The sequence below is a fragment of the Hypomesus nipponensis genome, chromosome 17 (assembly GCF_054491055.1).
Source record: "Hypomesus nipponensis isolate SF chromosome 17, ASM5449105v1, whole genome shotgun sequence".
NCBI classification, from domain to species: domain Eukaryota; kingdom Metazoa; phylum Chordata; class Actinopteri; order Osmeriformes; family Osmeridae; genus Hypomesus; species Hypomesus nipponensis.
The window spans coordinates 9,522,641-9,534,957 of record NC_140377.1 but is presented as its reverse complement, the minus strand read 5'-3'; the positions used below and the strand labels follow the sequence as shown (position 1 = coordinate 9,534,957).

At 46.4% G+C, this 12,317-nt stretch overlaps 1 protein-coding gene across 4 annotated transcripts in view; it reads right to left on the bottom strand.

Moving 5' to 3' along the window:
- Nucleotides 1–4,009: 4,009 nt before the first annotated feature.
- Nucleotides 4,010–12,317, bottom strand: part of cacna1aa (calcium channel, voltage-dependent, P/Q type, alpha 1A subunit, a) — a 58,899-nt gene continuing 50,591 nt past the window's right edge. For 2 of the 4 annotated variants that reach the window (XM_084678722.1, XM_084678721.1), the window contains exons 43-47: nt 11,927–12,059; nt 10,212–10,325; nt 6,035–6,251; nt 5,677–5,951; nt 4,010–4,825 (exon numbers count right to left, since the gene is read on the bottom strand). In XM_084678722.1, the coding sequence (XP_084534848.1) occupies nt 4,010–4,825; nt 5,677–5,951; nt 6,035–6,251; nt 10,212–10,325; nt 11,927–12,059 (1,555 nt within the window). Of the gene's footprint in view, nt 4,826–5,676; nt 5,952–6,034; nt 6,252–8,110; nt 8,150–10,211; nt 10,326–11,926; nt 12,060–12,317 lie in introns of all 4 variants that reach the window. The other 2 variants (XM_084678723.1, XM_084678724.1) reach the window with 2 other exon arrangements.

Below are 12,317 nucleotides of genomic sequence, written 5' to 3'. Positions count from 1 at the left end.
CAACTCTCACCACATGGACACAGACCAAGAAATGAAAGAGCATTTCCACACGACCTGTGTGCATTCTCTCTGGTTTTTATTCATTAGGAAGATTCTGTTTGGAATTACAAAATGCACTGGTAGAAATAGCGGTGAGATAGGATTGAGTGTGAGACAGAGTGAAAGACACACTAAGAGAGAAAGAGAAAAGAGGGGGTGTGAGAGAGAGATAAAAGGTTCGACAGTCAGAATAAATGGGAACATGTTCAGATTTAACTAGCTCCTGGTTCAACCCAAGAGTAGAAGGAATATTCACCGTATCTTTTTACTGTGTTTTCTTTTTTTAAACAGAAGTTCCCTCTCTTTATGGTGTCCTGAACATTTGTGTGTGTTGTGTCTCACCTCCATGTTTTCAGTGAACATCTGGCAACAGAAATAAACAGACTTTGATTTTCATCAAAGTCGCTTTTATGCTCTTTTGACATATTTTTTTTTTACATTTTCAACCTCTTTTGTTCTCAAAAATAGAAGGAAATTAAGTAAACATGTTGCTTTGAAAAAACATCAATCTATTTCTATATATTTTTCTCTGAATTCATATTCATCTTTTTTATTTCCTGAAGATGACTGTTCACCCACGGTGTGGCATGCACATAGCACATGCAATTCTGGAAGTAGATACTTTCCCCTTTTTTTTCTTTTTTTTTTTACTTAAATGTTTTTTTTTTCTCTTTTTTTTCTTTGCAGCTCCTACATTGCTTTTGAAGTCATTGTGATATTATTTAGCAAGTGTTAGTGGATGTTGGATGGTGTCAGTATATTGACAGTAATGTTTGGGCCTTTTCTTGTTATGTTGGAGGGTGACTAACATCATGTCTCTTGTCCCTACACATACACACACACACACACACACACACTCTTGAATACACCCTCACAATCCCATAGACAAACAAATACTGCAACACAAAAACTGAAATTATGTAAAGGCAAAACAAACTTTAATAAATAATTAACATGCGCACACACACACACACACACACATACACACATACATATATGAGAGTGTATCTAAGGCTCTCTGCTTTGTCTGTGTGTAGTACTGTAACAAATATACATCTTTGACATTCCTACATAGGAAGAACACTGTTAGGCAGTATTCTGTGCATTCTCTGGTCATGTGTGGCACATACATTGAGGGAGATAATGCAGATCCAATTGGTCTTTACTTCCAACTTTGTGATAACATTGGAAAAACATGGACACTAGGTGTGTGCAGTAGTTTTGGCATGTAACGATAACAACAATGATAATTATAACCACAATCATGGTAAATAATAGATTCAATCAAAATTATAGAAGTAACTGGAATAAGCACAATGATTTTCATAATGCAAAATATTGTAACTCCACTAGCACTATCTGTAATAATAATCGTTATTATTTTAGTGGAATTTCTAAATGTAATGACAATGTTGCAATTGTTCTGTCTCAATATTGAAAGAGAGAAAGACAGAGTGGGAAACATTAGGTTAATTTTTGTTTGAGACACACATAGAAAGATCAGGGCGACACAGGGCTGAGACATTTGTCAGAAAAACACCCGCATTGTTCATTCCATGCAGTTTGATTGGCTATGAGACAGTTCCGGTACAATTGGATTGGCTGTTACACGTCCTGAACACAGACGAGGTGCTTTAACAGTGGCACAGGTACCAACAACATCAGACTCAGTATTTAAGTGGGTGGTCGGGGAGTGGGTGGTCGGAGAGGGGTTGGTGGGTGAAACAGCATGAGTGGGATTACAATGCATTGCATACAGTGCCACGTAGGGGCCTGGCTTGGCGGTGGAACTCTGTCTCCCATCTATCATGGCTTTGTCATGACCTTATCAGTTGTGGAGGGCAAGCGCTACATTTAGCTACCCATTAGCAGCCCTCTATCAGTTTATAACGAAAACGCCCAAAGGGGACTAGTATATCCTTAATTTGATTAGGTAGCCAGTGAAAAGTCATCAAAAGAGCACACACTCTGTTGCTTCAAATACAGTATTAACTTACAGTACTCTCTTTGGCAAAATAGGTAATTTAGGGTCCTGCAGAGAGAAACTACAGGCTGTTTAGAACAGTGAACAAACTTTGGAGGCGGGTTGTATAGTTTGAGGAACAGCACACATCTTCTCCAAGATGCGTCTGTGTGTGGGACAGAGCTCCACCCACCTGGCTGGCCAGTCAACTTGAAACCTTCGCACCCGAGAAAGATGGTGATGCGCAGTACTGTCTCATATAAAACAACCAAAATCAACCAACATAATTTAAGGAGACTCTCACAAGCTTGGACATCATCATCCTTGTCATCCTCCAGATCATTATCACTGTTGCTCCTCATTGTCAATGGTATGTGTATAACCATTATCAATATTTTCAAAGAATAAACAAAGAATAAAAAGGTTCCCTTATTTCTCTGCCTTTCTCTCTTCCTCACATTTTTTTCTCTTACAAAGAAACTCAAACCCTGGAAGACATGAGACGATACTGGTTGGAGTGAAGACTTGGTCAAGTGGAGGCTAGGTTATTTGCCTTCCACCAAATTCAACATTCTGTGAACGCCTTTCCTCTTCCCTTCTTGAAATTTAGCTACAAAAATGCTGACTTCCTTTAGAACAATGTTGTGCATTTTAATACTTGTCAGTGGCAGTCATTTGGCACAAAACATTCCAACAAGAACAAAATATTAGTAGACAATCATTCTGCCTCATCATTAAGAAGGCTTTATGTGAGTTTGTCATAAATATATCCATCTCTCTGCCTTCCCAACCCACTATTTGACCTTCAACAGGGTGAGAGAGAGAAAGACATTACTGGAAGAAAGAGAGAACCCTCAAGACCATAAATGGAAAAGACCAAGGAATCATTTACCCCCACACACAGTAGCTTCTCTTTGTTACGTAATTTTTTCTTGTATCATTCATGCAGTATTCCACAGATTTTTTTTTTTCTCTTAAAACTCCACAAATCTAAACCAAGCTGAGCAGGTGCAACAAAAGATTCAAGCTTTCATGTTTTGAAGAAGTAGAAGTAGTAGAGGAGGAGGAAGCAGCCGCAAGAGTAGAAGAAATACTGAAGAAAATGTTTCTGTGTGTGTGTGTGCGTGTGTGTGTGTGCGTGTGTGTATCTGGTCATGTGTGTGCTTTAAATACTTTTCCATCAACTTTTGTGATTCTTCCCTCCTTGGTTGCGTTTGGTTGCATGGGTGGGTGTGGATTAATTTTTTTGAGAGGGAGAAGAGGGAGAACCTGCTTCCACTCCATTTCACTCTTCCCCCTTACTCCTCCTGGTGAGTCCAGATGCCTTACCCTCCACCCATCAACCCTTCCTCCTTCCCCAGTTACCCACTCACCACACACAGGTGGAAAGCTCAAAGTCAAGTGATTTCACTATTAACAGTAAACACAGATGATAAAACTCATCAATATTGCCCCCTGCAGGAGAGGGGTGAGGGGGTGGGGTGGTGGTGGGGGGGTTACAACTAACGCAACTCCAGTTAGTTCTAAAAAGCAAAAAAAGTAGTTGTTCTTCCTCAGGTTTGAAGTTTTCCACGTCTGGTTGAACCTCAATGTTGTAGCTGTCTTTCCTTTTTCTCCTGAAGGCTTGGAGTGATACAAGGAGAGCAGTATCCCTCCTCTCCAACCTCCATTTTGAAAAACTAGGTTTGAGTTAGGTTTGTTGCCTTGCATCAGAGCTGGGCTGTGTTGTTATTTGAGGGGGGGAGGTGTGGGGTTGAATTTTCCTAACCCCTCTTGCCCACGATCCCTCTTTATCGGCAGTCGTCCCCTTCTTTTCATCCCCCCTTTATTCCTCCATGGGAAACACCGAGCAGCAGAGGAAACGAGAAAAGAAAAACAACAGAAAGGAAAGAAAGAATCATGCCTTGGTTTCCCCTGTCGGCAGTTCGTGCTCTGGCTTTGTGTTTCCCAAAGCCCTCCTTCCCTTCATCTGTCCTCCCCTCTCCCTCGTTTCCTGTTCCCCAGAGGCTAGCACCACTCGTCCTCATCCGTCTCGCTGTAGGGTTCGTGCAGGCCCTTGCGTGGGCCCCTGGGGTGGGGCGGGGGGATCTTGTGGGTCGCAGGGTGGGGGGGTCCGTGGTGGTGGGAGGAGGGGGAGGAGGAGCGGTAACCATTGGGAAGGCGTCGTGGCGCGGTTGGCTGGCCGGGGCCGCCAGGAATGGCCGTGTTGAGCGGAGGCGCATGGCGAGAAGTCCTGGGTGAAGTGCGGTGGGGTTGGGGCTGAGGGTGGGGCTGGGGATGGGGTAGGGGGTGGGGCTGGGGCTGCGGGTGGGGGTGGGGGTTCCCGGCCAGGTGCGGCTGAGCCGGAGGCTGGGGGTGGTTGTGGTTGTGGGGTGGAAGCAGTGGTGGTGGGTGGGTAAGGGGGTGTGGGTTGCCCTGTGGAGCAAGGCTCTGCTCGTAGGCAGGTGGTTCTTGGCGTGGTGGCGGCTCACGCTCATAATTGTAGTCCTGGTTGTAGAAGCATCCGTCGCCCTCCAGGGAGCCCCCGCTCCCATCTCCCCAATGTGGAGGGGGGTGTCGGGACTGGCGGGGAGAGCCATGGGGGGCAGGGGGAGGCGGGCCCTGAGAGGGCTCGGGGGAGAACCGTCGTGGGGCTGGGGCCGGCAGACGGCCCTGAGGCAGGACCCCTACAGGAGGGGTGGTCATGGCTTTACGGACCACAGGGGAGTAGGTGACATGGGGACGGGGTGTTGCAGGGGTCTGGGGCAGCTGGCGACGCCCACGGCGCGGGGTACTGGTCCCCGAGGTGGAGGGGACAGGGCTTCCGCTCACCGAACTACTGCCCTACACGAAAAGTGAAACAAGGCAAATAAAAAAAACAACCACAACATTTTACACAGAAAAAGAGATCGAGAGGAGGGGAAAAAGGCAGAGATAGAGGTGGAGAAGTAAAGAGAAGAGCGAGAGAGAACAAGAGACAACAATAACAACAATGGCAACAATAAGGAGAGTAGAGCAACCAGTCATGTGAGAGAGGAGGAAGGAAACCAAAAAAGAAAGACATTGAGAAGCAACAGAGCAAAAGGATGTGACAGAGTTGGTTCAGAAAGGGCATACAGAGACAAGCAACATGTCACGTGGAGGAGAGAGAGAGAACACAAAAATATAAGAGGAGAAAAGAAAGGGAAAATGATTGATTTCTGGAAAACTTTCAAACGTGATGCAGTCCACCCTAAATATATTGATCATGAAGATACCTAAAATGCAAGTGTCTGATCTTGTGGGACTTTCTTTCGGTGTCTGTATACAACCGTTAACGTAATTATGTGTGTGTGGGTGTGTGTGTTAAGTGGGTATGTTCAGAAGGCAGACATTTCTTTTTTCATGGGGTAAGCGTGAACAACGATCCATACATTGCTGAAAAAAAAAAAAATATTTGGATATATTAGGGGAAACAAAAAAAGTTATCAACTCTATTCTCCCATCGTTCAACCCAGCCAATTACCTGTTTAAGGGAAGGACCTCTACTGGCATTAAACATTCAAATTTGCTATGGAAATAATTTGAATAAGCAAAATCTTGACATTCCTCATTGGCATGCGCTTGTTCAACATTCATTGCTGGATCACTGTGTGCAAGCCTGTTGTAAAGGAAACAGACCAGTGTGTGTGAACTCACACACACATGAAGCCCACCTGTCTGTGAGTCATGCACTCCCTGCCCTCGCTGGGAGACCGTGACCAGCGGCGCTCCCGGTCCCGCTCATGGTCTCTGTCTCGGGAATGTCTGTGACCGTACTCGCCGCGCTCGCGGTCGGGCACGTATCTCTCCTTGTCAATAGAACCGTGGTGGTGGTGGTGATGGTGGTGGTGTTTGCGGTCTTTGGGCCGACCCCTGTCGCGATCGCGGTCCTTCTCTTTGGGCGGTAGGTCACCTGACTGTGTGGTCGTGCTCAGGTCTGTGCCCAGCCCTGCCAAACAGGTGGTCAGCATGGTTACCATGGTGTCAAGTCATTTTGTGTGTGTGTGTGTATGTGTTTCCTCTCTATCTGACCTGTGTCTGCGTCAGTATACCGACTGAGGGACTTCTCAGAAGCTCGGTGACCCCGGTCCCGTCGATGGTGTCCATGTCTCGGGGCTCCGCCCTCCTCTGGGATGACCCGCTCCATAACATAGTCATCAGACCCGCCCCTGTCCCTCTGGCCCCTCCCAGACCTGCCGTGGCCCAGGGAGGAGGCGGAGCGTTTCATGGGACTGTTGTCTGTGATGGTCTGAGAGAGAGAGAGAGAAAGAGAGGGAGAGGGAGAGAGGGAGAGGGAGAAAGAGGGGGAGAGAGAGAGATGTGGAGAGAGAGAGGGAGGCGGAAGATAGAGAAGTATTTTCGTACCAAGTCAGGACAAATAGGCAACTGTTGTTTGGGTTGTCTGAAGGCCTTGGGTCAGTGGGTGTGCGCTTTTGACACCAGTGTGACTGATTGAGTAATTGCTAGAATATGTATATGTATATCAGGGTGTACCTCCTCACAGTCAGAAGTACACACACACACACACATAAGCCCTTAACACCCACACACAGATGTATGATTCAGTCATGCTGCCCCAGCCAGAGAAGATAAATAGAAAAAAAATAAAAAGCAGAAGAGGACGAATAATGGAGACAGTAGAAAAATAAAAACAGCGAGGAAAAATATTTACTGAAGGTAAAAAGGCATTAGGCGACGGCAAAAGGCCATGCCTGACATGCAACCAGAACTTTCTTGGTAAAAAAAAGAAGAAATTAAATGGATTAGTACCCCCATTACCCACCCTTATCCCCACCCTCTCACCGTGCCCCCCACCATCCTCTTTCTGGTATTACATTGCAGGCCACACAACCATATGTTACTATCCACTCCATGTATCATTAGCGTGCGTCTCTCCAGAGCCATGCAGGCACATAGGAACTGTCCACTAGCCCCCCACCACCACCACCACTCGAACATTCTGGGATGCCAGGACACAGGACACAGCCTATAAAGATGTTGGTACACCTGGGCATACACTGTAGCAGGCTTGTTCAGTGCCGTTCCTCAGGACACCAGTGTCTGCCTGCCTTCCCTTTGTCATGCAGTCCATATCATGTCCATTTCATGAATTCAAAGTGGTAGTTAAAACACCAGCAGACAGTGTAGCCCACGAGGATCAGTACTGAGTGAGGGTCCTGAGGGAATTTACTCTTGAATGTACGTTCACACACACACACACACACGCCCACACGCACACACACGCTTTCTCTGTTTCTCTCTCTCAGACATGAACAAAAACACTATCACCAATTCCTCGCATGCAGGGGATTAGGTGCCGAGGACAGATGCGTACAGAGATGACATCAGCACAGACCAGAACAGACATGGGACACAGCAGCACACAGATGGCATCAATAAAACAAAGGTGTGGAACACACGATAGAAACAGCCGAGGAGAGAGAGAGAGAGAGAGAGAGACAGAGAGAGAGAGAGACAGAGGGTGCAGAGATATAGCCAATTCCGAATCCAACCGTAGCCCCCCCCCCCCCAAGCCCCTGATCGCAGCTCAGGAGGTGCAGATTTGTGATAGGTGTAGATGATCTCCCAGCCAATCAGAGAGGGTAAGGCTGACCTTGACACTGGACAACAGGTGCAGGTGTGTATGAGGTTTATGGGTTGGAAGTTAACAGCTCATTTGGAAGGGGACGTTTTACTTGGCATGCCACATTTGAAACCAAACTGAATTGGAATTGGAGGAATTGGGAGTGGTGGAAGTTCCATATTCCCATCACTGAAGACATCTTAATGTGTATAAAAACAAAATGGTAAACACATTCAGGCTGTAGAACCCAAATGAGTCAGAGTGGGAGACGAGGGAAAATGAACATGTACATGTTTTGACTGAACAGAAAAGAGGCGGCGTAAACCGATGAGGAGACGAGATGGAGACAGCGAGCCAAAATGACGAGAGAAGGACTGAGAGACATACAGAGAAAGAGAGAAAGATAGAGAGATAGAGAGAGACACAGACAAAGAGAGGGAAAGACGGACAGAGAGAGAGAGAGGGAGAGAGAGAGGGAGAGAGAGAGATAAAGCGGGGCTGTGACGGGGAGACAGGGTACATACACTGAGGTTATTTCCACGTTGCCTCCCTTTCCTTCGCTGCTGTATGAGCACAGAGAAGACACACACACACACAAGCAAGCGCACACACACACACAAACAAAACAGACAGGTAGCACAGGTACAGCACAGAACAGACAAACAGGCAGAACAGGAAAGAGAGCAGGACAAAAGAGAGGAATGGATGTCAAAACAAACAAAAGCACATTGGAAGTGTGTGAAAGAGGGATTAAATAGAGGTGGAAATATGTGGGGGGGGGAACCCAAAAAGAAAGTAAGTGAGAGGAGGGAGAGAGAGAGAGAACCTGGTTAGACATAGAAGCAGCCATGAGGGTGGGGGTGGGGCACTTACCACAGCAGCCAACAAACACTGGGGGGAGGGGGGGGAGTACGACAGTGTTATTGACAGGGTCAACATGGCAACATCACCATCTAGTACTAACACACTACAAAGTCATGACGACACCCGTCAACACCACAACACCACACAACAGCAATACGTTCAGTAGGTACAGTGAGGCACAGTGTCAAAGGGAGGAGGGCGCATAAAAAGAACAGACACACACACACACACACGCACACACACACACACACACTGTACTACATCTTTTTGACACCTTTGTTTCAACCTGGTTGTGTCCACTGTATCAGCTTTATGTCCAGAACCATCATCCATGAAAACACCAAAAATGAACAAGTGTATGTTGTCAAATAATACTACAAGTTCTCAGCGATAATGGCACTGCTTCCAAACCTGGTTGAAACAAATTCCCCACATTTATAAAAATTCATCTCTGGAGTCAGACCCTTAAAAAGGAGGGAAGGAAAGGTTGATGAAGAAAGAATAAAATATTGAGTTTAGCGATATTTCTCATAAAGACAAAAAGTGTGTGAGAGAGAGATCGGGGGCTTCAGAGAAGTGATCGTCATGAGTAGTGTGTTTGTGCGTGCGTGTGCATGTGTGTGTTTTGACAACCACAGGACTCACCAGGGCATGAGACACTATAGCAGGGATGAGTGTGTTTCAGATGAGAAGGGACAACCACAGTTACACACCTCCATGCAATGAAACATGAGGAGGGGAGGGAGGAAGGAAGGGAGGGACGAAGGGAGGGAGGTGGGACAGGAGGAGAGGAGGAGGGGAGGAATTGAGGAACGGAGGGAGGGAGGAAGGTGGGAAATGAGGAAGGAAGGGCATCTTCCCATTGGCACTTATTTGCTTTTCACAATGTATGCTTCATGTTTTGGCTACCCACAATGTTTTTGGGGCAATCTCGTTTTTTATCATCATTGACCTATGCACTTTGGTAAAGCTCTCTTGGAAGTCGCTTTGGATAAAAGCGTCTGCTAAATGAATAAATGTATATGTAATGAAGGAAGGAGGGACGAATGGTGGGGGCAGAAGGAAGTTTTTTTTTTTATAGTCAGAAAATGTACACAATGTTCAGTCCGTTAACCTGTCCAGCTTGTCATTCAGCCAGTTTTTCTGCTAGTTTGTTTTTCTATTTAGTTTATTTTTGTCTTGTTGTGGATTGTTGGGTAGCGTTCATACTTAGTATCAACCCTTACCCTGGAACAACTGTCAATTGACATTGCCAAATCCACAAATATTTGATAGATTACAGTATATATGATGTTCTGTATCATGACTCACTTCAACTATGTTGTAAACTACACTTGTTCCCTTTATTACAGTATGTCCTTTAAGACTCAAACAAACATTGCCAAATCCACACATATTTAATATATTACAGTACACATGATGTTCTGTATCATGACTCACTTCAACTATGTTGTAAACTACACTTGTTCCCTTTACTACAGTATGTCCTTTAAGACTTCAGCAAACATTGCCAAATCCACAAATATTTTTATAGATTACAGTATACATGATGTTCTGTATCATGACTCACTTCAACTATGTTGTAAACTACACTTGTTCCCTTTACTACAGTATGTCCTTTAAGACTTAAGCAAGGAAGCACATTTGGAATCTGTATCTCCTTAATGAGGTAGATGGCAAGTGAAGGAAGGGACTCTGGAGTGGGAGAAAGTAGGAGAGGGATAAAGGAAGACGGGAAGATGAGGGGATGAGGGTGCTCACTTGGTTGTCGCCTGGGAGGCGGGGCATGGAAGTGGCCCTCCCGTGGCCTTCCATTGGCTGATAGTGCTCGGTATCCGAGTAACCGTCCCGCCCCATCTCTCTCATCTCTACCGTCTGCAACACAGAGTGAGAGCGCAGGCGTGATTGCCATGGAAACGACATGACTGAGGATGGGGGGCCCAGGGGATGAGAGGGAGTAAGGTAGGTGGGTGGGGGTTGGAGGGGGGGGGGGGGGCAATCTACTTCCGGACTGAGAAGGTGCTTCTAAGGTAAGGTAGGAGTACTGATATCACCTCTTTTTGGTTGTGGGGGGGTCTTTATTCCGGTTTCAATGGCTAGAACATTGCTAAGCACATCGCCTAGCACATTTTAGAGGTCAATAAGCTTAAGGGTCTAAATCTGGCATTTGGACTGGGGTTGATCCTGCTGATGGGCCTTGAGCCGGGCTTGGGTCTGGGGTTAGCGCGGGGGTAGAGCCCAGACCTTGGTAGGCTCATGAGTTCACAAGGTTGGGTAATGAGGTCCGGAGTCCCTCTGCAGACACTGTAGACAGTCAGACGTGTGAACATAGGAGACAACAGAGAACAATAAGTATAACAAATGGAAAAGGGTGGGTTAAGCCAGAGGATTCAGAACGCAGGAGCCTGTCTGGTCTTACCCCACTCCTCATCTCCCTTGACTGGCTACCCATCATGGCCGTATCAGATTCAAAACCCTGGTACAGAGCTTCCAAGCGGTGAACGGAAATGAGCCCGACTACATCAAGTCTCTCCTCGAGCCTTACACCCGCCACCTACGGTCTTCTTCTGACAACCGTCTGGTGGTCCAACCTCTAAAGAGCACCTGCTCCCAACCCAAGCTCCTATCCTGTTTGGCCCCCCAATGGCGGAATCATCTCCCCAGCTCCATCAGAAATACTGACTGTCTTCCCACCTTCAAGAAAAGGCTAAAGACGCTCTTATTATGGGGGTACAATGGTACTTAAGAAAGATTTGTTGGATCCAATGTTAGTTTATTTCCTCCAGGAACACAATGACACTTATTGAGGGACCTGTTGCACTTGTTGGTTAGTTGTAACCGATTTAACTACTTGTTCCCGCTGGAAATTGTATTATTGTTGCTTGCTTTCCGACAGGTACACTCTTGCACTTTTGAGGGTCATGCAGTTATATTTGTTTATGTTTACCTGCATGCTCTTGTGTTTCTTATTTGCACATGCCGATGGCACTTCTTTGCTTATCACAATGGATGCTCCTGTTTTGGCTACCAGCAAAGTTTTATCTCGTTCATTCAGATCATTGACCTATGCACTCTTTGTACAGCTCTTTCTGTGGAAGTTGCTTTGGATAATAGCGTATGCTAAATTAATACATGTAAATGTAAGCCAGACACAGCCAGATCAGGTTTGTCTGCAGGAAAGCAGGTCATGAGCGGGGTGGAGTTGAAACCATTCACCAAGCCACAGCTCCTGGGTCAGCTGTCACTCCTTGAATCCTCCAGCTGGTCACATCGGCATGATCTATAAACAAATCCTTAGTGTCTCCATTCCCTCAGCTGATCTCTGATCTATTAGTGGAGATAGATGGGTAAACGTATGTGCTCATCTACCCAACCAGTCGTGTCTTATCAGACCAGGAATGTCTAGAAGGGAGGGAAGTATTGACACAATATTAATGTCAGGTACTTTGTGTTCCATGCGATGTGTGCGTGTTTACCTGTGAGTTGTGTCTGTTGTCCAGGTGATCCTCTGGTGGCCCATCTGGGCTCCAGCTGCCAGCTATCTGGGACATCTCCTGGGCCCGGGCTGTCACCCATGACTGACTCTCTGGGACCCCCCCCTCCACCGGCCTACGGCACACACACAGTCACACACACGTCCGACAGCCGAGGGCAAACACTTGACACACCCTGGTGAAACACCTTGGTGACACACACACCTCCACCTGACATGTAAAGGGTCACATTTGGTCACATTCCCCAAAAGGCAATTCTCAAGGTAGAACACACCCATTCTTATTGTTTGTCTATCTATGCTCAGACATCTTCGTACACTCTGTATCAGCTGCATTCAGTGCTTGAATGAGACAGGCCTTCATTCTTCCTTAA